The 26,454-nt window shown below is 40.3% G+C and overlaps 2 protein-coding genes across 2 annotated transcripts in view; both read left to right on the top strand.

Annotated features, from left to right (window-relative positions):
• Positions 1-13,688, top strand: part of amon (amontillado) — a 31,462-nt gene extending 17,774 nt beyond the window's left edge. Inside the window, exons 3-14 of the mRNA XM_065483419.1 lie at positions 3,506-3,640; positions 5,195-5,303; positions 7,234-7,271; positions 7,536-7,612; positions 7,970-8,058; positions 8,139-8,314; positions 8,896-9,108; positions 9,875-9,975; positions 10,034-10,267; positions 10,669-10,833; positions 10,899-11,016; positions 11,660-13,688. Coding sequence (XP_065339491.1) covers positions 3,506-3,640; positions 5,195-5,303; positions 7,234-7,271; positions 7,536-7,612; positions 7,970-8,058; positions 8,139-8,314; positions 8,896-9,108; positions 9,875-9,975; positions 10,034-10,267; positions 10,669-10,833; positions 10,899-11,016; positions 11,660-11,821 — 1,617 coding nt within the window. The 3' untranslated portion in view covers positions 11,822-13,688. The remainder of the gene's footprint in view (positions 1-3,505; positions 3,641-5,194; positions 5,304-7,233; positions 7,272-7,535; positions 7,613-7,969; positions 8,059-8,138; positions 8,315-8,895; positions 9,109-9,874; positions 9,976-10,033; positions 10,268-10,668; positions 10,834-10,898; positions 11,017-11,659) is intronic.
• Positions 13,689-15,082: 1,394 nt separating this feature from the next.
• LOC135938942 (endothelin-converting enzyme 1-like) lies at positions 15,083-25,777 on the top strand. The gene is made up of 17 exons (XM_065483010.1): positions 15,083-15,325; positions 16,880-17,087; positions 17,417-17,524; positions 18,445-18,671; positions 18,751-18,846; positions 19,522-19,653; positions 19,733-19,828; positions 19,906-20,030; positions 21,412-21,598; positions 21,974-22,150; positions 22,209-22,312; positions 23,619-23,674; positions 23,728-23,847; positions 23,918-24,069; positions 24,224-24,388; positions 24,629-24,705; positions 25,327-25,777. The coding sequence occupies exons 1-17, from the start codon at positions 15,104-15,106 to the stop codon at positions 25,424-25,426; spliced, it is 2,352 nt and encodes a 783-aa protein (XP_065339082.1). The 5' UTR covers positions 15,083-15,103; the 3' UTR covers positions 25,427-25,777.
• Positions 25,778-26,454: the final 677 nt, after the last annotated feature.

Here is a 26,454-nt window from a genome sequence, read left to right as displayed (position 1 = left end):
TCCTCTGCTGTTGCGGAACTGTTTTTCCTTAAATTGAGCTCCGTGTTATAGTAATTATTCATATCTTTTTAGCCATTTTAGCCTCTTTCAAACAATTTTGGTTATAAATTGGTAAGCTCCCAGACTAAGCTTCAATTAAACTACTATTTTAAAAGTAAGACTACCAAGAAATCGAAAAATTATGATATAAAATAGTTACATACTTATTACTAGGGGTCTCAGCCGTGCAATTTTGAGCTGGCGGCCAACTGCTATGTTTAGGCCTAATTTTAGCCCAGCAGCAACGGCAAACATTTTCGCCGAAGGCTGGCGCAGCTGACAAAGTTTTAAAAGAAAAGTTTTTAAGTGCTTAACGGTCTGAAGGACACTTTTAGATTTTTTCGACTTTTTGGCCAGCGGCTGGTATGGCCTGCGCAGCTTGTTAGTAACATTCACGACGGCTGGCGGCTGACCACGTGACCCAAAAGTAGCCAGCTGGCGCGGCACAGCGTGGCTGGCCAAAATCTCTAGTCCTATCCTAATCTTTTCAGCCCCGACATTACCGACGTCACAAAACGTACTCAAGTTTTTGTTCACGTGGCTGATACCGTCTGTCCCAATTTTGATTTTTCTGCCACTATAACAAAATGAAATATTTCACCATCCGCGTCCTTTTACGTGACTCGCATTCGACGGAACAACCGTTGCATTAATATTAATAATATTCTGTACAATGTAACATTTCATGCATAAATGCATCTAAATCCACTTTTGCGTCACGTCCAGACGCCGCACAATGAAATATGGGTCACAATAAATATTGAAAATTCAACCACGTCACGGGAAAATGACGAGCAAGGTGACACTTTCTTTCCATCCAATTGCTACCCTCCACGGCCGCGCCTTTCACAACCACCCGACCAAACATAGAGCGTACAAAACCGTCAGTAAACAGATCTTCGACAGCATCAGCATCGTCTGTGCCAATTCCGAGCACATGCATGACTTCACAGTTTGCCATAACTCACCTTCCCCATAATTCACTGCTTGTCCTTCGGGACGTGAAATATTGAGCTCGGCAACCGTGCTTTTTTTATCGTGCAACTCTCAGCCTGCTCTTTCGTTACGCCTAATAAAAGACACAAACACGACCGTGATCTGCTAGTGGCACTCAAAGGCATCATCAAGTGAGTCAAGTGTAAATCGCATTTCAGAACCAAGTAGGTCACCTTTGAAATCAAAGCCAGCGTGAGAGTAAACATGCCTAGACATGTAGGTTCAATACACGAAAGCTTATATAGTTTGAAAAGGAAGCAACTAGAGCAGAGTTAACCGGTGTCCAACACGCGTTTAATGTCTGGAAACATTTTTTAGCTCTCTCAATGTTTGAACCGAGGTCAAATAAATGAGCTTGCTGAATCGATAGCACGGGAAGATCAAACGGGCAAATATTTTATGCTTTCTGTCTGTTATTTACTGCTGAGAAGTGCGACACGAAAGCAGTCCTTTAATAGTATAACGTTGTTTAGTTCATTGGTTTAAGATTAAATCAGACACGTAATTATTCGAAAAGAGAATAATTTATTTTAATTTTTTTATGACTCTATTCCTTCTACTATCTCCCCTACACACAAGCGCTATCAAATTTTGAATTGTTTAAGTTCCGCTCGAACCAATTTATTGTGAATTTTTGCTGTGAGAGTGCAGGCACTAAGTGGGGGCGAGTGCATATGTATTCGCCTGCAGGTAAATTTGTCAGAAGCCCAAATACCTTGACTGGCGAAGCACACATCGTGTAGATGGTGTGCATTCGGCCAACTTGCGACTTCCATTCTGAGTCGGATCCGATTTAATTTCTAAGCTGTACTACGACGTAAGTTACAGTTTTAATTGTTGGGCTTCCTATTTTCCCAAGTGACTTCTGGGCACTTGATTTAATTTTGGCTGCTTCCTGACAAATTGCTTGTAACCCCAGGTGCCCTGCGGGGCCGTTCTGTACTGTTTGAATCGACGGCCTGCGAAGCCTTCCCGGGCGTCGTACGGGCGGCGGGTTTGGACCCTCGACACCCTGAGTCCACCCAAGACCATCTACCCGGTCCTCGCCGTGCAGCCACAGCGACCACTATACCTTGTGAGCAACAGGAGAACTTCGACTACAATTGTTTTGTGATTGGAACTCGACCTTTCTTACAGTGATGAGTACGAAATAATGTTTTTGATAGCGCAAAATTTCATACCACGATTGTTAAACCCCTACTAACCTCTTCCTTTTTTTTAATACTTGCCAAGACAAAAGATGACACATCACCATACAATATTTAGTCTTTTGTAATAAACTGGCAGCAGTATTTTTTTCATTTTCTTGAATTGTCGCTAGTCTCATTTTCTTTGTTTCACCCGGAAATTTGAATTTCGTGTCAATTAGATTTACGAATCGGATGGCCGCAGCGAACCCTTGAACTTGATTTGATTTAAATCCTGGATAAGAATTCAGTTGCGTACCTTTTGCTTATTTAAGGTTAGAATTTAAATAAATAAGCTGGCATTCCTTACTTTTCAACTAAAATTTTGATTAATGGCATTTGGCCATTAGAATAGCACTGATTGTATAAATAGATCCAAAAGTGAATTCCAACTGTTGCTAATGTGCAAATGAACTAAAATAAGCAGCAGACACGCCGACCGTGAATCGTTAAAAACTTGAACGTAATAGGACAGTTGCGTGTCTCACTTCGTGTTATCTCGAAAAGGGCCTTTGTGCGGCCTCAGCAAGCTGGCATGGGAGAGGGCGGACGCACGGCTCCCGTCCGCAATAATGGGAATGTTGCACAATGCTGCTTGACCTCAGGGGGACAAAAAGTGGACCAGCAGATTCAGCATTATTTGCGTTTTCCGCTTTTGCCGGCCGCAACTGTCCGTCCGTCCCTCGACTCGCCGACTGGCAACCGTGCCATGAAATGTGAATTTTATTCCAATTAAGTCTCATGCCCGCCGCACTCGCTCATCTCTCAACGTCTGCTTTTTGACGGTCGCTCTTCTGTTTTCGCATCCTCTCGTGGAAAAAGGATGATGGAGGATTTAGCGGTTGGCATCTCTCGGGATAGCCTCTGTGAATAATTTTTTCCTGCTGCGCGCAACGGGTGAACGGCAATATTTGTCAAGAAAAAATGTTTTCACTCAGTTTTATTTTTCCGAAAGTCCAATATGTTGAGGTTGCTTGATTAATTTTTACTGCTTGCACGAACTTTGAACTTTACCATACGCTCACATACCAAACATATTTACTTTTGCTGTTTTCACAAGGGAACATGTTCGTGCTTTTTTCTCATTGTTTTAAATTTGCAACACATTTTGCAAAATAATGCGTCTCATGTAAAAATTTCGTTTAAAATGAAACTATCTCTGAGCACAATTACGGCGTTTTCAATAGATTCAAGCCTACCCTATTTGCCAGCAGGTAATAATTTTTCAATCGATATTTGAAACTGGAAACCGACATTAAACAAACAAAATGTTCTTTTTTCAGGTTCAATACGCAGTCCAACAATCGGGTTTCAAGAGGGTCAAGCGCGGCTACAATCCCCTGAAGGTGGAGAACCTGGTTCAGTTGCAGCCCCACGAGGACCCGACAGATCCTTACTTTCCTTTCCAATGGTACCTGGTGAGTGCAAAATTTCACTATATACTTTAACTGCAGGGACGGATAATTATAATAATTGAAAGCAACATTTTACGTGGCATGAAGGGTGCCTGAACATTACGTATTTCTCTTTTGAAACAATAAAAAAGCCCTATTCATCAGAATCATTTGTTTGAGTAGGCCTTTTAGTGACAGACTGATATGCTCCAAAGTGATATGTATTTTTCTCTATTCGAGCAAAATGTTACAGATAACTTACAAAAACATAATCTTAAAATAAAAATTACGTAACAGGAGAATTTGGGAACAGAATCTTGTTCATTCAAGCAATAATGCAATAATGAGTTTGTTGGGAATGGGTCTGTCTCTCTTTCTCGAATGAAATGAAGCGATTGTGCAATCTACTGCATGGAATAAAAGCAAGCAGAGCAACGTCAACAAAATGCTCGAAAAGCGGGTACTGCTGTGGAAGTGCGGTGCTGCTGGTGAAAACAGCCTGTGGCGTTTGTTATTGTTGTTTTTCCACTGGCTCATACATGCAGCGGGCGGGCGGGCGAGCGAGCGAGCGTCAGAGGCCTCGCGAGCCTGCTTGTGACCTCTGGCATTTGGAGGTTGGGCAATCGATGATTCGACGGCTCGCGAGAGATGATCTCTTTGCCGAGATAGCTGCCATTTTTGCCAGCCTCCTCTGATCTTCCGCTAACGCGCAAGCCGCCTCCGCGCGTCTCTGAAAGCATCACGAGTATCTCTGGCTCGTGCGGCTGTGGCCTGGGCACGCTTTATCGGAGCACGTGAGTGCATTCCGGTGATGCGTGTTAAAAGGAGCTTTCCCGTGACGGCATCAGAAAGGCGGAAAAGCCCCGTGTGCACCCCTGCAACGGGAATCAATATACTGTTTATTTTAGGCCCGCTCTCGAACACATTTGTGCGAAAGTACGGCCATGCGTAAGTTTGTGCCGAGCTGTTATTTGGACCGGTAATCCCTGTTCAGAGCAGATTGGGTTGGTTTTCACGTTGGGGATGATCAATCTACTGAAAGAGTTTTATATAGCATTTCCATTATTTACATCCTAATGGGCTTTCAATTTGACATGATGTTTCCTGCCCAGACTTTGATGAATGAAGACAGAAGCACGTGAAGTTGATAAAATTTGTCAGAAAAAATTAAGCAGGAATGTTTGGAAAAGTAAACAGCTTGCTCCACACCGAAGAAACTGTATTTAATGGCTTGTGAATAGAGGAAGTATATCGCATAGGTAAACGAGCTTTATTTTATTTGCTTGTTCTACATCTTTGTTCTGCTTGTGCACAAAATATTGCTGGTTCGGTTTCTCCGAGGGGTTCGGTCCATTCATAAAACATTTTTGGGGCTTATTTATTTCACCAATCCTCTCATATGTAAAGGATCCTTCAACCCACATGCTCTCTGCAGGCTTCAAAATCCAATTCCATGTTTAATCTTTAAGGATTAGGGAAAAGGCCTGCGTTGGTTTATGCAAACAAAGAATTTGCCAATATATAACAAACAATAGGGAATGCTGATTTTTAATTAAAACACCACTTTTTGCTTTGCAGAAAAACACGGGTCAAAACGGGGGTAAGCCGAAGCTCGACTTGAACGTGGAGGCCGCCTGGGCGCAGGGTGTAACTGGCAAGAACGTGACAACTGCCATCATGGACGATGGTGAGTATAAACTGAAAAGTCTCCGGCTTCCCTCTAGAAAGTAGTTTTCGCGGCACCAAAAGTTGTTTATAGCCCCGACAACTCTTTTGTCATTGTTTTTATTGCCGGCCGTAAAACTGTCGCGAAGGAGGCTGAAATTAAATTTCTCGTGGACCCCGCTAAACGACAACTACGTGAAAAGCCACTCAATTAGACGTGCCTCGCTGCAGAGAGAACGCATTTCCAATTACGGCCTCATCAGAGTTGCGCTGCAATACGATCAGGGCAGCGTTGCAGGTGTTGATAATTGCGATACGCGACGCCACCGGAAAGTACTGCTTCCCGCAGAATAAATATTGAGCAACGCTCTCCCATGCAGCAGCAACTCAATTTCTTTCGTTGCTGAGCTAGCAAGATTGAGCTGTACGATCCAATTACGCGTCGGCAGATGAAATTCTCAGAGACTCACACACTCGGCAATCTTTGCCGCTGCACGCGACGAATATATAGATGGCGTGGATAATAAAATTACATGGTATAAAGTGCACGCTGCCTCTGGTGGATTAGCACTTTATCAACCCTTTCAGCCTTTGTGTACTTAGTCAGATGCAAATAGACTCTGGTGAATTTGAATCACAAGAGGATGGCGTGGTGCACTTCACTTTCAGTTTAGGACAGTATGGCACGCAGATTGAAACCCCCAGAGAGAAATGATTGCTAGCAAGGCGGTATGGGACGATGAGATTGAGACCGTGGATAAATTTTTTCGGTACAAACTTGCAAAGTTTGATTTATTCTTACTAAGAACTGTGGCATTTTTGTTGCTTCTTTCTGTGGTAGCAAGTAGAACATTTTTTAAATCAGTCATGTAATTGATCTGTTTATTATTCATGAAATACTGAAGAATATTTATACTTGCAGCAAAAAAGATCTTCACTGCTATTCAAAAGTTTTTTAATTTTTATCTTAACTTTTTCCTCAGCCAAGACAAAAGTTGTGAAACTTTTAATGACTAGCCGTTGCAAATTTTCTCTCGTTTTTTCTTATTTTTGTAAAATTCTGGAGCTTACGACGATCATTTAATAGGTTGGAAAGTTTTAATTACATCTCAAATCGTTATTAGGTTCATAATCAAACGTTGTATTTCTATAGAAAATACATATTAGTGATAGCCAAAATAAGCAAATCTTGTAAAAATCTTAGTCACGCCGGTTCTCATTAATCATAATACTTTTCAGTCTCGAAGAGTTCGGCACAAACAGTCTATTTGTTTTCTTTGATTCATAAAATATTTTTTACAAATCAGTCTCTGGTAAGTTAAATCTACTTTTTAAGTCAGTTATATGCAAATTGGAGTCTTTCGCAATCATATTATAAACGTAACGATATCTATTATGTGCTATTAGAACGCCATTTTAATCTGTAACGCAAGCTACAAATTTATTTTTATCTTTCTATTATCCCTCTACTTTGAACGAATGGAATGCCGCACTGCCATATCCTATTATTGTGTGGACTCGAGAGAATTCTGAATCTTCTTTCAAGTTGGTTGATGATTTCCTCTCGAGCAAAAAGCCAATTTTCTATGTAGTGCAGATGCTGAAAGCGCTTCATGCTTGGCTGCATGGGCGCTTAGTGCGTCCCATTTCCACATTGTATAGGATGACAATGTTGTGGAATATTAAAATCGCGTTAAACGCACAAGAGACTGCATTCGACAGCCACGTGCCGATGCCACGAGGCGCGTGGGCTGCGAATTTAATAACGCTTGGGAAATTGCTTTGTCGGAAAGAGGGAAATTACAAGTGGCACCAAGGACTGTTCGAATCACAAAAATAAATCAAGCGCCTGCACTCCGGCGGTGCTATACAACCCGGCCGGACGAGGTGTCGGCCGCGTTGCATAACTCATAAATTCCAGCTTTTGATCAACCGCTCATTCTTTGTTGCAGGAGTTGACTACATGCACCCCGATCTTAAATTCAATTACGTAAGTTTAGTACCCTTGTCCCCTTTTTGCAGCTTGATTAGTAATTAATGGAAAGGCATGCCCTTGCTTTGATCCTATTCTGCTTTACCTTTTGTTGTGTGCGCGGCGGCAAAAAAAGCTGCGCGGCGCCCACACGCATTGTAAGCGGCGGCTTGTCTGACCATCACTGGCAGAGACTGCTCACTAAATTAATTACTAGCGCAATTTTTTTCTCGTCAAAGTTGGCAGCAAACACGTGAATAATTTATATGTACCTTTCCACAGAACGCACGAGCCAGCTACGACTTCAGCAGCAACGACCCTTTTCCCTACCCCAGATACACGGATGACTGGTTCAATAGGTAGGAAGCTTTTAGCCAAATTGCTATCATTTTCGTAAACTGGCGCTGTTAATCCATAACACTCACCAAATACAATAAGTTTGCAAACTTTTCACGATGCAAAAGAAAACAAAAATACTGCTTTCGGCTTAAGCATGATTGCACAGTAAAAGTTAAAACTCAAGCATGACTAAAAGTTTTTTTGGTGATTTAAGAACCTTTCAAAACTTAAAGTTATATATTTAGGTCTTTTAAAAAATCAAACCGAAAGTTATGGATGTGCCGTGTCAGGAGGGAAAATAAAACTAATTGCTTAGAAAGTGCATGCATTTGGACCTTTGAGACTTCCAGATATAAATTAATTATTATTGATTCCAGTCACGGAACGAGGTGTGCTGGAGAAGTAGCGGCAGCTAGGGACAACAAGGTTTGCGGGGTTGGTGTCGCTTACGACTCCAAAATCGCTGGTAATTTCAAGCAACCCCTTTTTCTCTCAAGATCGTGCCAAGACTACAATGTGTGGTTCTAACTTTTTTATGTTTCGCAGGGATTCGTATGCTGGACCAGCCGTATATGACTGACCTGATAGAGGCCAACTCAATGGGCCACGAACCCAACCTGATCGACATCTACAGCGCCTCCTGGGGTCCGACCGACGACGGGAAAACAGTAGATGGCCCCAGAAACGCCACCATGAGGGCCATCGTTAGAGGAGTAAATGAGGTAGGGTATTTTTTTTAAATCCTAATCTCGGATTGGTTTGTTTATATTTTTCAGGGGTTGGGAATGTTTTACAGAGGATTTGTTTTCAATTTTTTCCCAAAGGATGATAATGCTGGAATAGCAGAGCAGATTAATCATGACAGTTTTGTTGTTCAGCCTAAGCCGAACCTGGAAATAAAAATTTAATTTGCTGTCCCTGTTGCTCTGATTTCTGAGATGACATCCTTTCTGAGTTCCAAAGAATGCTCGCATAACAAAGGGAGAGATTAAGATTAAGCAAGTGAAAAGATGCACTCATTCCTCTCGGCGGGATAACAATTCTTGGCGCCGTAGACGACATCTTGCGCGTGGGAGCCTTTGATCCGCGCGCTGACACCCATATTAAATTTCTAATAAAGAACACGGTTGCCACAATAGCCGGGATATTGCTTCTTAGCCATTGTACTGTTACAAGAACAACAAATAATAATGTTCTTGTTGTAAGGAGTCTAGATATATTTGTGTATTCGCTACCACGAAAGGTGGTTTATGATCTCGTTACACTCACCCTTCGTTTCTTTGCGCCTCGCTCGTATTCGCAGGGCCGCAACGGGCTGGGCAACATTTACGTGTGGGCGAGCGGCGACGGCGGCGAAGATGATGACTGCAACTGTGATGGCTACGCAGCCTCGATGTGGACCGTCTCGATCAACTCTGCCATTAACGACGGCCAAAACGCCCACTACGACGAGAGCTGCTCCTCCACGCTGGCCTCAACTTTCAGCAACGGCGCCAAAGACCCCAACACTGGAGTTGTAAGTGTTTTTTCCTCATGTTTCGTTGGAACAATAGCATGGCAATGAGATCACACCAAATTTCGTCCGTCTAGAGGGGGCACTCATTTGGTATCTGGTTTAAATTTTTCCAGAATTTCCTCCTCAATTCATGGTTGACATTTGACTTTTCATTTGAAAGCCATCACTCGATATATACCAGGAAAAAGTCGCGATTTGTGCAAAATTACGTGATTACCTCAAAAGGTCAGAAATAATATCTAGCGATTACACTTTTTTTGATTGAATGATCCAGATTTGTGTCTGTCATGATTACGTCATGCAAATAAGAATAAAATGCGTTTATTTTCCCTGTGAGCAATGGTAATTGTTTAGAAGATAAAACACGCTAAAATCATTGTCAAAAAATCACTGGGTATTTGGCATTTATTTATTGGGAATATTCTGGAAATAAATCTGAGAATTTTTCCACTCTTGATCTCATAATGGTGTGAATTGATTTTCCAATAAACGAGCACCAGAATAATAGCTTAACTTTGCCTTCACCCCCTCACCGATAAATCGTAATCCAATAACTCATTTTGGCGCACTTCTGTGAAATTATGCGGATCAATGTGTCAAACTTTTCCTCATAACTACATTCATCGCTGAAGGCTTGGCATCGCCAACTAAAAATACCAAACGCTCTGGTATTATTGGTGCATAAGGAATATTTGGGATGATTCATCAATTAATTTGGTTGCCTACGCATCTGCCCACCGTATCAATCATACAAATAATGTTGCAGGCCACAACAGATCTGTACGGCAAATGCACGACCACCCACTCGGGCACCTCGGCGGCCGCCCCTGAAGCAGCAGGCGTTTTCGCTCTCGCCCTCGAGGCCAAGTGAGTTTACTGGATTTTCCTTCTAGAATTTTCTATCTGAAACGCATTAATTATACAGTCCTCAACTGACGTGGCGCGACATACAGCACCTGACCGTTCTAACCTCGAAGCGAAACTCCCTATACGACGCGAAGAGCCGCTTCCACTGGACCATGAACGGCGTCGGTCTCGAGTTCAACCACCTCTTCGGCTTTGGCGTGCTGGACGCGGGCGCGATGGTCGCTCTGGCCAAGCAGTGGAAGACCGTGCCGGCCAGGTATCATTGCGAGGCAGGCAGCGTGACCAGAACACTGTGAGTTATATGGCTTTCAACTTCATAGTTACGTACATTATTTTAGAGCCAATTTCTAGTTTTAGGCCTAATTGAAGTAAGTTCGGTGTTCGCCAGGGCTGTCAACCCCTATCTTAAAGTAATTACCTACCATACTGTCCGAACACATTAGTGAGAACGTGAGAAGTATAGACGTACTTAATCACTCCAAATTAAGTTAGAAAGTTTGTCGCGCACATTGATAGCATCAATGAAAGAATCCTTTGTGGCCTGAAAGTTTATTCCCCGTACAACTCGGTTAATCTAATTTCTTGGAAAATTGGCCCTAATTTGCGGAAAGTTCCCACACTGAAATTAATATCCACGAAGCTTTTCAACTACCGTTGCTTAATTAAATTTGAGATTTGCCCTTTGTTCCACAGTTCCATCCCGAGCAAAAAGTCAGTGGTGCTCAAAATCGAGACGAATGCGTGCGCGGGTACAGACACGCAGGTGAGCTACCTGGAGCACGTTCAAGCCGTCGTTACACTGAATTCATCCCGGCGGGGTGATGTCGAGTTGTTCCTTACGTCACCCATGGGAACGAAGTGAGTTGATGAATTTAACGAAACCGTTTTTAAACAGGCCAGCTTTCATGAACTTTGTGTGGCAGGTCGATGATTCTGAGCAAGCGGCCCAACGACGACGACGCGCATGATGGCTTCACCAAGTGGCCCTTTATGACCACGCACACTTGGGGAGAGTATCCACAGGGTGTCTGGACGATAGAGGTACGGGTCAAGTAAAAGCTCCTTGCTTTTATCGCACGTTGGTGGAGTCCTTCAAATTTTGATTTATTGCTCTTCGGTTTTCTATGTTATTATCCAGTTAAAAGAGACAGGAATGAAAAAAATTAACTGACTTTAGTGTCAATCAAAGTGATAAATCAACACCCCATTTTTGTGGTTAAAATTAAACTTTTACGTGTAAATCAGGCAATGATCCCATTTTTAAAAACACGTCGTCATGTCCAAAGATAACAGATGAAACATTTTATTCTAGTTGCCTCATCGAAGTCTATTTAAATTAAATAATTTGGAATTCCTGTAGAAATGAAAAACAATATTTACAGAGGGAAAAACTTCAACAATATTTTCTTACATGAAAAACGATAGAAGATTGTCAGTAAAAGACGCTACTATTTTTTTAAATTTTAACTCCTTCTATAGTTTTTGTGGGCGCCTACATTTAATTTTTTCTTATATTTTATATTTTGATATAGCAAAATATATTTACCCAAGACCAGGTTTGCTTATTTTATTAAAAGTCTCTATTCCAATTCAAGACATTTCCATTTTTACTATCACTTCTAATAGATCAGGTTTTATTGAATAAATTAATAACTATTTTAATTCAACTTTGGTTATTTGGCAGGTTCGGTTCAACTCGCAGACGCCGCAGAGTGGTTTCATCAAGGAGTGGACACTGATGCTGCACGGCACGAGGGACGCGCCCTACAGCGATCTACCAGTGTCCGATCCTCACTCAAAGCTCGCCCTGGTGAAGAAGGCGCACGAGGAGAGGAAGAAGATTTAAAAGGTTGCATCTGACCCCACCACACCACCTCTAAATACAGCATTCGACTGCAATTTCCACAATCGGCTGTCCCTTTATTAGTTTATATTTGATTCAATCATTGATCTCTAATAATATATTAAGTAGAGCGAACATTAATATATTCTCGGTCGAATACTATTTTTAGACTCGTAAAAAAAGGAAACACTATCGTCCGCACGAGCTCCAGCGGGTTTCTGAACGGACTTGTTGGAAAACCAACGACGACTTCACGCGGATTATCTTGTATAGGAATTGAACACTTTGGATCGAGCTGACGGTTGAGGAAATGGATGGTCACAAACACACGTGTTTAGAAGTAGCTCAACAGTTGCATTTAAAGATTTTCCTTTCTCGCTGAGTGGGTGAATTCCATCAGCCGATTCCCGCCACTCGCGACTTTTCAGTCTCAAGTCTTGAATTTTCTGGCATCGATCGCGCATCACGTGACCCTCTTTTTCGTCATACTTGTAGCACAATTTCCTTCCTTCAGTATATAGTCGACTAAATACGAAATACTATACACACACAAGTAATTGTTTATAAATAAAAAGCAACTCTCCACTGACGTCTCTTCCAAGTCTCACGAGCGTTGATTACGTTTAAATTGAGCTTTGATTTTATTGATTGCGATCCGCGTGCTATAAAACTGAGCACACATCCTTGACCTGTTTTATCATGCACATTCTGAAAGGAGAAATGAGAAATTGTGTTCCTCGCTGTACAACACAATCGTTTATGTCCGTTGGTTCTTATCTGTAAAGAAAAAGATGTTCAGCTTCACTAAAACACAAAACAAAATCCATTACGAGCGAACACAGTGAAGGAGCAAATTTATTTTCTCACTATACTTAACTGCCTCCCTCGGCATGTTGTTCTTGTTCCTTGGATTGCACATATATAATTTGCCTTTATTATATATTAAACATGCATATTGTTTTGGTACAATGTGATGTCTAAAATTAAATTAATATATATATTGCTACCCATCCTGAGAACTTGTTCATGTCTTATTATATTCAAACTCGCATCAATATACCGAGACACATTGAAAGACGGCTGCAAATATTGGACCAAGAAGCGGCGCTTGCAAAAGTAATTCATTTATATACAGTCTCCGTACTTTTCTCGACAGCTCCAATACTTGCAGCCAGCAGATATTTATACAAATCCCGAGCGTTCCTTCTTCTGATAGCAGCAGCATTGGTTCAAAGGGCACGCACAGATTAATTGAAAAGCAGCGGAAATTACTCAAAATTGCGGGTCCAAGTTTGAGGAGCGCTCTAATTTCTTGTTAGCAAATATTATATAATCTCCTTTGGCCGCGTCGCTGGCCGGAAAAGTTGAAATGATATATTCTCACGAAGCAAGTTACCCGCCGCGTATATATTTCTATTAATTATGCCACTACCTTTATTATATAATATATCGTACTTAAAATCCAGCCATCTTTCAATTCTCAGTCGCAAGTACAGATCAATGGAAGTCTCTGTGTGCGAAACCAACTAGCATAGAAGCGCCTCTCTGCTGATGATAGACCGATCGAAACATGCACTCACGACAACAACAAAAACTGTAAATCTCGATTATTGTAAATAATCGCGCGTCTGTATTCGAGAACCGAAAACGTAAACACACATTACATTGCAATTTATTGTTTTTCATGATATTGCTATTCAAATCTGGTCTCACGACAACAAAAGAACTTCATTACGAAAATAACGAATCAAAAGTGTTGGAACTGGGTGACACTTGAAGAAATACATATGGTTATGTAACTTTATTAACATTTATTTTTATCAATCAGTGAAGATATGACACATTGAAATAAAGATGATTACTTTTAGCAGCCATAATCTTTCTTCTTCCTAAGTACATGAAAACTTATTCACTACTATTAAATAATCAAACTCGTAGAGCTAAAATCAATTCATTATTAGTTGTTTTATTTGTGAGAATATTCAAAATCCAAGAATTGTATTTGATTATACGTTTTAAATATAGGTCAACAGATTAGTCAGTGCATACATATCATCTAAGAAAAGCATGCGTATGATAATTTACCAAACTTAGAAGTTTACAACAGGTATAATTCAAGGCAAAAAGGTTATCACAAATAGTCGCATTTTCTTATCATAGCGGTTTAGTATAAAATACTTTTTCATACTTCAAGATATTGATTCAAATTCAATAGGTATCATCAAAGTTAAAGCATGCATCTCATGATTGTTTCTAAAAATGAAAAAAGTAAAATCCAGAGCAGGCGTGTAACGTGAACAACACATGCCTACTTGTGAAAAAGGCTGATTTCCAGTTCTTTATGGTTGACTATTGCAGAGGTTGTGTCACGTAGTTCTGCATCTCTTTGGACAGTTGAAAAGCTGAGTATGAGCGCATTTTTCTTAATTCACAGTGCATATGAAAGAGAATATTTGGAGCAAAAATTACAAACAAAGACGCGCTGAAGTCAGCTTACTTTTATAATTACCTTGTTTTAATTAATTTGGTTAAAGAGAGGTTTTATTTTGATGAATAATATACCTGTTTTTTCATACCAAAAAGAGATTGGAACCTTGCAAAATTAATGAAAAGTTGGTGAAAAATATTAGATTTTATACAATATTATGTCTTTGTTCACTTACTCTAATATTTTTTTGGGGCTAATTAATTATATGATAAGATAAAACTGAAATAGAAGGGCTTTTAAATTTTATAAAAAAACATGAGAAGATAAGAACTAATTTAAGCTAATACAAATAAACATCATTCGCAGAGAAAAATCACTCACAAATGCCAAGCAGACTGAACTAAATGAGATTCTTTCAATTTGCCGAGAGAATGCACACAACTGATAAATTTTTGGGCGACTGGACTTTTGCAATAAAAACAAAAAGAACTGAACTATATGCTGGTCGAATGACAGCGGCAAACATGAGGATGAGTGATGGTGAACAGGAGGAAGAAGGAGAGAGAGGACGCGGAGCTCACGCACACGAATCGCGGGGGAAATGTAGAAAGGGAAAACTGCGGGCGGATTCCTCCCTCTTACCCACCCAGCGAGCGTCCATTGACCCAATTCGACGTGTGCGTGGCTCACCATTGACAAAAAGGCAGAGCCCCGCGGAGGGAAGGAGGGCAGGCAGCCGTGGCAGGCCGCGGGCAGCGGAGCAGAGGTCACACGGCAGGAGGGGTGCTCCAGGCGAGGGTGGGGGTGCACGGAGGGAGCCGGCGCCGGGGCGCACGCGACTACCCTCCAGTCGAGCCATGGCCGAGGGAGCGGAGCCGCCTGCCACCCCCGGGGCCGCCCCCGAGCAGCCCCACGAGGGGCAGCTGCCGTCGCGGGGCGCCCGCCTGCGACGGTTCTTGTGGCTGCTGCCGGCGCTGCTGCTGGTGCTGCTGTTGGTCGTGTCGCCGCGCTTCCTGCAGGACATCGACATCAGGGCGAGCCACAAACACGAAGAGAGGGGATCAGGAGACTGCGTGAAGGTGAGTTCGGCACGCTGCTTCTTTCACGCAACCCGTGGATTTGGTTGATCTCGCCGCTGCTCCTCTTTCAGTCTTTTCCAGAGTGATAATTAATCAAGCAATTCCATTTTCACCAATCATCACACGTACAAAATATTCATATTTCAATATCATGTGGTCACTGTTCAAGCTGTTAGCAAAATTTACACTTTGAAAAAAATTCGATTTCTAGCGCTTAAAATTGATATTAAATGAATACAAATAATTATAATTTGAATATCAAGAAAACGTTGAGTTTATTTAATATGAAAAATATAAATAATATAACCACGGTTGAATCAAACATATTAATTTTAGGATAATTTTTTTAAATTTTCGTTTAAATTATAAAATAGGTGCAATGAGTTAAGTTAAGGCTGTGTTTTTTAACTAAATGGGTCTTGACAAGATGTCTCAAATAAATAGAGAGAATAAATAATATTATTAAAATATTTTTATACATCAATGAATAATTATAAAGATGTTGGAATAAATTTTAAGTATAGAATATCCAAAATAAATTAATTTTTGAGTTTACCAATTTTCTTGCGTTTTTGTTTTACATTTAGTCCAAGACTTTTTAAATTAAGAATTTTTGCAATGATCCTTTAAGCAGTTTTGACTTTCGTTTTAATTATTTTTTCAAAGATAAAAATGTCTTAACTAAAAATATTATATTGGTAAAACAAATTTTCACAACCTTAAAATTTTTAATTAAATTTTAATTATTAAAAGTTATGTTGTCTTAAAATTTAATAAGCTGGCATTAGCACGCTGCAGACCCTGTGAAACATAATAAAGACTAGCAAGTTTGAGCCTCCCTACCCTGCAAAAATTAGCCGCGCGCGTGACGATTTTGTTAATTAAAACTTCTCAGATAACATTCTCTTTTCACCAAGCACAGAAATCTTGTTCTTCAAAACTGAGAGCCAAAAAAGTTTGGAGGCTTTTATCAAATAAATAATATTCTTGCACTAGACTCTGTCCTATTTAAGAGGATAGTGCCTCGTGTGAATGATGCTTAACTAATTAGCTGAGTTCCAATCAAACTAGGATCTATCCAACTATTTTAACTCCTTCTCAACCGCATCCAGTAGAAGCTGTTCAATAGCAGAACTGCCTCCTCTGCACCTACAAAGCAAATAGTTGGATTGAGAAATGCTTAACAGCCGTATTATTAACTTCAGATAGCGTGCCGAAGTATTGAATAGGGTAATTAATTGTTTTACTTGATCGTAATTAATCTCTTGGATTAATATGCAGAATATCCAGAAGATGAAAACTTTCTTTGCATGTGTAGGAAAAAATATATAGCTAAGTAGCATACAAAATCAACCTTGCTTTGATCATATCCACAACAAAGTTTTTGGAAAAAAAGATAAAAGAAAACTTTATCTCTCATCTAAACGGATTAGCTGCTCCAAGAACCAAGGGGCTTTGCTGTAACATTATTTTAGGCTGAAAAACTACTACAACCGACTCTTTGCAGCGGACTTTTGTGAACGCTTATTGGTTTTTTTCTCGTTGGTATTGCAGGAAGATGATTGCTCAGGTAGAAACTCTTCAGTCTGCCACCGCGAGCAGTGCCTGATGGCGGCCAGTCGGATGCGCACAATGCTAAATGCGGGTGTAAATCCGTGCGAGGACTTTTACGGATTTGCCTGCGGCAAATGGAGCGAGCTTAACGCCAAAATAGCGCCCAGCTTTAACACCCTGCAAAAGCACGTCGACCTCGAAATACAGAGTGAGCGACGATCATTGTGTGCAGTTTTTCTTTCAACTCTCCTGATTTTTTTATCAAAGCGAGCCGATTTTCAAGTAGTTCTCGGAACTTATAATTGTTTCCAGTAGAAAAGTTTGTCATTATCTTAGAATAAGTTTGCAACTCGAGACGGTGACTCGTGTCATTAATTGTTTGATTACAAAAGATTTCGCAAATTGCGGCTCAGACTTGTACACGCGGCAAAGTAATATAAAACGCCGCTGTAGGAGACAGCATATGAAATATCCGTTTGAAACTACTTTTTCTGCAGCCGATGTAACAAACTTGAGGTTGACATGTTTTCCTTGCAGTGCTTTTGTCTCGGGAAGCAAAGAAGAAGCAGGGGCCGTTCCAAAAGTTAGGTGAATTTTATCAAAGTTGCTACGAGAGCGCGAGAAGTGGCGGCAACGAGGCTCAAAGTAAGTGTTACATTAATTGTTCCGAATGGTCAAAATAGAGAAAATTTAAAACACGTACATACCAACAGTGAACGCATTCATAGCATCAAGTCACTCGAAACATATTTGTTGCGCTTTTTATTGAGCGGTTCCCCGAGGGAGAAAGACCAACCTCTCTGCCTTAGCCATGCTGGCACGGAGCCATGTACGCCCAATAACATCGCGAACGAATAACATGAGCTCGCAAGGCTCAAAGCAAAAGAGAGGCCCAGTCCAGAAAAGAACTCCGCACTTTAGTTGCAACGCTTAACATTTATTTGTCCCATTCGTGTATGTATAACAATGCATGATAAACACTGCAACAGTTTACCATACATCGTTTACGTGCATGCTGGAAAGGTGCAAACCAGCAAGTAGCGAGTCAGAGCGCTTATCACACGCCTCCCAAATCCAAATGGACTGGCTGGATTTGAGTCGATCGTAGGTTTCACGCCTGCACTCGACCCATATAAATTGCTCAGTCTACAGCTTATCGTATTCCACATGATGAAAGGTTTGACTTGGTTAGATTAATTTTTTTTGTTTTTTACGTGTTGAATGGTTTGTTGCTTGAATGCATTACCTCTAAGTACGAGTTTCAAATTATTGAATAAACTAAATAAAATACTCGAGAGTGATAGTTGAATAATTTGCGTTCGAAAATTTATGAGTTGAAGAAAGTGCACTAGTTTATTTATACAAATAAATTACTAGTAAGTTAAACAACTTACAGTCCTTTCTTCCGCAGATGATCGATGCTTAAAAATATATAATTTTAAATGCACAACACTTGAATATTGAGTGCTAGGAGCTCTCTCTTCAGTTGTGGCTTCTTTTCTATGGAAACAACTGCTTTCATTAGCATTTTATTCATAAAATGTTTTATTCATGGCTTTCCAAAGTGTTCAGCTTGCTGAGAGATTTAGGGGGCTACGTAGCCCGCAGCCACTCGCACAAGGTGAACCTGGCCGGGTTGATCGGGAAGCTGCTCAAAATGAACGGAGCGCCCATTTTCGACGTATACATCGACGCAGACATAAATCTCAAGTCAAAATTGGCCATCTACATTGACCTGCCGCACAAAGCCAATGTGTTTGTCAAGCTGCTCAAGCTCGACCCAGTCTACAAGGTAGTGACGGCGTTTTGCAGCCAATTCCTGGAATGCAACTTTTTTCATTTCACACCCGCTGCTGTTAAATTGCTTTCAGTGGTGGCAAAAAGCTATGTACCACTCGCTGCAGAGCGTTCCCCGGAGAGGAAGGCGTAACGCCAACGAGCAGGGCAAAGCTTTCAACTACATTAAAGTAAGTTGCAGCTTTAAATTCACTTACCCGTTTTATTAAATCTGTTGCCGCTTCATTTTGGACAAGTAAACTATTCCGAGAGTGCTATTTGAGCTTCTTGGATGTAACATTTTATTTTCATTAAGAGAATTTCTTGATTTTTGCGTCCAAAATTTTTGCTTGGGTGCAATTAAACCTACTCTAATAAACAAGAATCTAATTATTTTACTAAATTAAGTAAGCAGAACTGAGATTTAAAATTTTATTTAGTTTGGAGTCTCCATCAGCCAGTCAAATTTCTTGGAATTGAGGTTGTAGAAAACATCCGCCTTTCAACAGTTTATTTCAGAGTTTATAAAATAAATTTTATGCTCCCATATAATAGCAAAAGAAAGCAGGAAACAATTTGCCTGAACTGTTTTGAGTTTGAGAAAATGAAATATCATGTAGAGGTTTTTAACTTAAGATTTGGGAGCAAAACGTTTCGTTAAAAATAAAATTTTCTTGGTAAATCAAATTTCCATTCCAGATTTTGTCAGTAAGCTGGAAACCTGTCGTTGGAAACCGGCGTGCTCAAAGAGTAGAAAAATGTCGTAATATGAAATATTTAAAAGCAAATAGCAAGGCTGACATGCCAGAAAGAGCTTTCCACCCGATAACGCTTTTTTCCGATGGCGCATTTCCTTATTTTTCCAGGCAACGGCGGAGGAGAAAAAGCTACTGCAGACCGAGAAACTGGCGCAACAGTTCGTGCCAACGTCTGTCTCGGACGCAACGAGGGCCTCGGAAGTGCAGCAGATTCTGCTTTTCATCTCCATGCTGACAAAGGTCTTGAGAGAGTGAAAGATAGCGGCTTAGGAGCGCATTTTCCGGTGGAGTGACTAATGCGCGCCTATTGTTTGCACAGAATCTGCCGGGCGAGAAGGAAATGGCTCTGCGAATGCAGACGAGACAAACGGTTCCCGCATTCACCATTTCCGATTTGCAGGGCAGCTTCAAGCAGGTTGGGATATTACGCTGCTCCAGCTAATAAAATTAAAATGCACATAAAATGTTTGTCACATAATCGCCGGCCTGCAGGTTGACTGGAAGGAGTTAATCCGCGACGTTTATTCGCTCAACGTGACTGAAACCGACCACGTATACGTGCTCGCGCCGCGCTACATGCATCGCCTCTTCAATCTGATCGGCCGCTTTGATATGAGGTAGGATGCAAAGAAACTTATTGTCTCAATAGACTTCCCTCTGAATATATATCATCCACTTTTATTTATTGCCACGCCATCGTGAGTAGAAGTACACTATCGTTGCACCATAAATGTTGTCCAAAGATTACCCTCAGGCAGCAAGGAGTATTATGCATTAGAGACGCGATTGTTTGGATCATATATTTTTTCCTCCTATGAAGTCAGCCCCAACTAAAATTCCCTGCTTGGAAATTTAACGAGATGTTGCGATGTATAATATATTAAACTCAAAATGAGAACAAACAATAGAAATGGGAGTGGATTTCGGAGGCGGAATAATGTTGGGCGAATTGTTCTGTCTTGACCTCTCCCTTCATTAAATGTAAAATTTCATTGTTCCAAACAAAATGGGAAATTACATCCTATATAAGTACCTATCAAACGCGGTTCGCGAGAATTTCACTTTTGAAAATCCAGCAGTTGTGCCAGGAGATCATTGCGGATATAATATATCTCTCCGGAATGGTTTTGATATGTTCAATTTTGTTTTTAGTAAATCAAGTTAAATGTTGAAATCCCTCGGGCTGCACACAGCTAGCAGGAGAAAAAAGTTAAATGACTTTTTGACTAATTGTACTAATTGGAGATGACGGGGTGCATTAAAGAAAATTGCGTTTTTGCTTCAGCGCATTTACATGTGTCTGCTTTAGAGCAATTAAGTCAAACTAAAACTCATTACGAAAGTAAGTAATGAGCAATATCAGATTAGATTTCGAAAACAAAACTTCTCACCTAACGATAATTTATGCTCGCGTATAAGTTTCCAAGTTTTTGAGGCAAAAATTAGAAGGCAACTTTACCTTGGAAGTTCGTAACTTTGCAGGCGTTGAGTTTTGACAGAGTTTTACTCCCTCAGAATTGTGCTTTAAAGTCTTTATTTCATTCCAAATATCATGGATGGTATTTAATGATTGTAGTAAAAGCGCCGTAGGTGTACCAGTTTATATGATGAAACACATTCAAGTTAGTCCTGAGGGTTTTTGCTTAACAGAAAATTAATTTGCTGACTTTTTAACTTCATACGATCTAATGCTGAACTTTATTTTTCAAACGAATTTCCACAATATTTTCCCAAGGTTGAATTGCAGAACATTTTGTTTCTATAGAGCAGCGTTTATAAAACTCATTTAGTGGCACCTGCCACTAGGGTGAATAATATGATCTCGCTTGAATTAATTCCGTGCTGCTGTAAGTTCCATCCCCTCTAACTTTAAAGCCTGGGGAAAAAACTGTGGTCAGGAAAAAAAGCCGGTGTTGCCCGCAAAGCAGGTGGTGCGACAAAGCGGTATTGCTGGATTCACCACCGCGATGCCGTGTGTATGTATGTATGTGTTCGCAGTGTGCTGCATAACAGCCTGCTAGTGCTCTTCGCACGAGATACGCTGCTGGAGCTAGTTAACTCAACCGCAGTGTCCAATTGGGAGTCCTACTGCACCCGCATCACAACGAACGTGTTCACTGGCGCCGTGAGCGCCCTTTACGTGCGCCAGTACTCAAAGGGATTTTTGCAAGAACTGCAGAGCAGAGTGAGTTTATCACCAAGAAAGCGCTCGAGGGTGTAAAAAATCCTCGCTCCTGTTTACTACCATTTAAATGTTATCTCCGCGAGTATAATTTCATTTTGTATAGTGTCATATTCTGTGGGGGAAAGGTATTCATGTTTCACTCGCTTTTATGGTCTAATTGAAATCCAAAACTAACACAAAGTGATATCGTTTAAATTGTATAGTGAATTATTGAAATTCAACCTTTCTTGGGAAAATTTATTAAAGTTTATTAAAAAAATTAAACATTGCCTTTTGCTCCAGAAAATCAGCGCAGATTTTTAAACTATAAATTATCTTGCTCTGCTTGTGTAAGAAAAAAATGAAAATTAATGTTACGGTTTTTTCGGTGATCAGGTGGAACATATGTTTGATCAGTTGAAACTCGGACTAGAAGGCAGAATCGAGACCTCCATCTGGTTAGACGAGCCTTCAAAAGTGGCGGCACTCTCGAAACTACGAGCGCTCGATGGCCACTTTTTCACGTGGCCACATTTTTGGAATGAAACCTACGTTGACTTCATGATGAGCGAGGTAATGCGAATTTACAGTAGTAATCAAACGGAATGAGAATTTTGTTCTCTTATTTTAGTTGAACATTCTAGAAAACGACTTTTTTTGGAACGTAATTCGCAGATACCAGCAACTGAGGATGTTCAATGGCAGCCTGGAAGATCAAAGCTCTAACGACAAAAGGTAATTTGCAATATTTTTTTATTCTAGAAAATCTTCTGTCAAGCAGAACGAGCAGCAGTCAAAACTACATATAGTGGAGCGGCGAGCTGGGGACTATAAGAACCATTTTCTGTAGCAATACAAAAAATGCAATGCTCGCAGAATTCATTTCGATCCAAGCATGAAAAGCACTGTTGGATTGAGTTTATTTAATAATTGTTTCCGTTTACACATACTACATCAACACATATCTTTCATATCGAGACAAATTCTAGCAGCTCCAATTTAATTTAGCCACGATGTCCCTATCCAAGTCTATCATAATGATAAGCATGCTTGAAAATATTTCATCAGGTCTCATTTTGTATAATTTTTTTAATTGAGAGTTGGAAAGAGGAAATTCATTACCAGCAAACTTCTAAAAAAGCCTACTTGCGGTAGAGTGTAGCAATCTCATTCATTTGTTTAAAAGCCCTTGTAAGTACGTAAACATTGCTCCAACTCACCAGTGATAACAACCTAAACTAACAATTTGCTTGAGATGTGAGCGAGTAAGCAGAGTTTTCGCAAAAATAGCAAAAGGACAGAATCCACAAATTGCGCGTGCTTTGACGTCACAAGCCTTGTGTATGTAAGAGGAAGAGCGCCACTATTAACGATTTTAGCAGAAATATTGCATTCCAAAAATTTATCTAATTAATTCTGGACAAAAAAATTATCAATAATAAAACTAACAGCTTGTGTATCATCGTAGAGTGGTGAATATTCTGAGCAGTTAAATTTATAACCAAACCAAAAAAAAATGCCGGTGTTTTACTGCCTGCTCTCTGTGGGCAATGGGAATTTGAAATTATTGCACATTAGTCACCTTCAATTGTCGGTTGCCGCAATAAAAGTGCACTTCACCCAAGAGCTTTCATCATTCTGCTGTTCACGTCGTGTGCGGCGCGACTCGTAATGGCCTAGTATTACCGTTTACTGCACGTCAGAAAATTGCTTTGCAATTATTATTCGCAGCAGGCAGCGCGGTTTCTCTGGGAATTTTCATTTATGTGATAATCGCTGAGACTGATGAAAAGAAAAGAAGCACTTCTTAACAAAGTTGAGGATTAATTCGAGAATATTACTCTGAGCAGCTAACTCAAGACGAGTTTTTTGTTGAAAGAGAAAATGTGATTGGATTATTTTTCTAGGTGTATTTACTACCTATCATGTTAAAGTTCGCTTCTTTTTCATATTTGAAAAGAGGGTTAGTCAAAAGACTTGCAATTTCCGTTAAAAAAAAACTCGTCAACCCAAGCATTTTTCATCTCCAATTCTCTTTCAGGTGGGCTTACCCTTTCGTGGTGAACGCTTTTTACGAGCAGAGCATCAACAGCATAGGTAAGGCCTTTTCAAAGTCGCTTAAATAGAGCTAACCTCAGCGATCGGACCAGTAATTCCGCTGGCGGTGCTGACTGAGCCCTACTTCCAGCAAGACATGCCTCGCTTCATTCCCTACGGAAAAATGGGGCTAATTTTCACGCATGAAATTCTGCACGCCTTCGATCTTCTTGGTAAAATATTCAATTATCTCCACCCCTGCGTGCGTTAAGCATAACGAGGCTCGATTCTTAATGAGTGCAGGGGTACAATTCAACGAGCACGGGGAGAAGGAACTATGGCTCTCAGAGCGATCGCAAGCGGCCTTCAAGGAGCGACTCGAGTGCGTGGCTGATCAGTACAAAAGCACGTTCACCAAGAGAGTGCCCTTCATGGGCAATCAGGTCGAAGTCGAGGTTTGAACAAGTTCTTCAACTCTCTATGATGCCCTAATTTTAGATTTTACCGCACTCTTTTACTCCCAAGATGCCGTACAAAGTTATTTATCCCAAAATTTTCAGTTCATAGATCTGGATATTAACGAGATTCCTTTTAATTTGTTTTCTCCAGTTTGACTGGAACATCACCATTAATGAAAACATGGCCGACATCAGCGGCTTACACATCGCTTATGGAGCATGGCGCAGAGAGCAGCTTCACCTCGGATACTCGGATCCAACTCTGCCCAACATAGATTTGAACAAAGAGCAGCTTTTCTTCGTTAGTGCTGCTCAGGTGCTTAAGCTCGTTTGTTTTTTACATGATTGTGTATTTTCCGCGAAAAATAGTTCAAACAAAAGGAATATAAATTAAAAATGATATTTTCACCTATTTCAAATATTTTCGAGCTTATTCTCACATCTAAAAGGTCATTTTTGCCCTTGTTGTCAAAGAGTGGTTAAAATTGGTGCGTCTCTTGAAAAAAAAATTAATAAAAATAATTCCTACGTCAAATTTCCCCGGTTTTTATTTCAGGCTTACTGCACGAATTTAAGCGCAGAGGACTACATTGTGCTTGTTGAACTCGATTTTCACACCCCGTTTCCCGAGAGGTGAGTTAATGAGACAAACAAACATTGCTCCAGCTTTATTATTCAATAACGAACAATGGCCATTTCACGTGTTACATTCGCGGTTAGCAGGTTGCATACGCTGCAAGGCTGATATACATGCGGTGATAAATATTGACGATCACGCTGCCAGCAAACGCTTAGATTCACAAATGATATTCAGTGTGTTTACATTATACATATGTTGCCAAGTATCGGCTAATCTGAAAAATTAGCAATTTGGCAATGATCAATTTTAAGCATAATTTTTTATTTCCCCATTAATCATATTATCTTTATCTTTTTTAAATACAAAAAACTAGCATGGGAAACGAAAGCATTTGATTTTAACCTTTTAAAATTTATCGAACTAATTTGGTGTAAAACAGCTACTACTAATATCGCTAGATCTAAAGAATTTTGAAAAACAAAAACATCAAAATTAAAATTCTTGCAGCAGAGACAAAGGGGAAATTTTCTAATTGATATAATCCGATAACTAGCAAAGAGCTCAATATTAGCTATTTTTATGCTTGCGTGCACCTGATGCTATTTTTAAGCGTTCAATTAATTTAACTTTCTCAAGTGAAAAGTCTTGACGCTCTTCTTACTTTCCGACACCAGAGTGAACGGGATTATGATGAACTCGGAGGAATTCGCCAGTGCATTCCAGTGTGCTGTCGGCACGCCGATGAATCCGGAGCGCAAATGCATCTTATGGTAAAAACATTGATGAGTGAGAGGAGGTTTCTGCACACTCCAGAATGAGCGTCGCTCGAGTCCAGTGGCACGCTTTAGTGCGTCAAAGTTAATAGCTCGTAAGAATGTTGGCTATACACACTCACATTATGCTGCTCGCAGACTCCATCTGCCGCATTTTTAAAAATAAAAAAGCACGCTGCTTCGAATCGCGTGTGCATATACCAAGTTTGTGATGCAGTCTGTTAAATAAAGAGAGTCGCACTGTTTTCAAATGTTGCACGCCAATGGATCGTTAAAAATGTGTTGACATGTTTTCAATAAATTTGTCAAAAAATCACCTCTCGTGTGTTTTCCCACAAGTTACGTAAACGCAGGTTCGGCTCTTTTTATTTCCTTTTAAATTCGGACCCACTTACCGAACAATCTCCAATGAATAAAAACGTTCTCGTTGATGAGCCAACTCGTCTGTGCTGTCGCTTACGTTGATTAAACGTTTTCCGTTTGTAAACATTAGTGGCAGGTCTTAAAAGGCTCCATTAATTTAAAACAAGAACTTTGTTTCTTTACTTTTTATAACTGCAAACCAGCGTTCCATCATTGAGGTTATATTTTTATTTTTTATCAGAATAGAGCTTATATATTTCTAAACAATCGTAGGCAAAATTGGCAAACACTCAAGACTGAGCCAGTTACTTCCAAGAGAAATGCGTACTTGCCGAGCTTTTCTCGATTTTCAACTTTCGCAGTGCCCAAGAAGTGACGCGGATGGAAGAAGATTTCTAAACATCAACCCACTGGTTTTATTTTTACTTTCATTTTCAAATAGAAGAAACATGCCTTTTAAACCGAACACTCGAGGCTAAAAAATTAGAAGCTCAATGAAACGTGAAAAATATCAGGTTTGTTTATTCCCAGAGATGGTAACTTTAATGAATAAAATATTTCGATTGTTTTCAAACTTCCACAATTTATTATTTTCTTGGACCGCTTCTTTTCACCACGAACAATTTGCAATTCATCACAAGTGTGGTGGCAAAAAGCAGAGCACAA

Source organism: Cloeon dipterum, chromosome 3, assembly GCF_949628265.1.
Source record: "Cloeon dipterum chromosome 3, ieCloDipt1.1, whole genome shotgun sequence".
Lineage (NCBI taxonomy): Eukaryota > Metazoa > Arthropoda > Insecta > Ephemeroptera > Baetidae > Cloeon > Cloeon dipterum.
The sequence above is the reverse complement of the archived record's forward strand: the minus strand, read 5'-3'. Positions and strand labels throughout refer to the sequence as shown.

Bases quoted from the DNA above. Each gene is read 5' to 3' on its own strand.
- LOC135938942 (XM_065483010.1), top strand. From the start codon at position 15,104: ATGGCCGAGGGAGCGGAGCCGCCTGCCACCCCCGGGGCCGCCCCCGAG. The intron at 17,525-18,444 runs GTAAGTGTTACA...GGCTTTCCAAAG, and splicing joins TGGCGGCAACGAGGCTCAAA to TGTTCAGCTTGCTGAGAGAT. The intron at 24,389-24,628 runs GTGCTTAAGCTC...TTTTTATTTCAG, and splicing joins TCTTCGTTAGTGCTGCTCAG to GCTTACTGCACGAATTTAAG.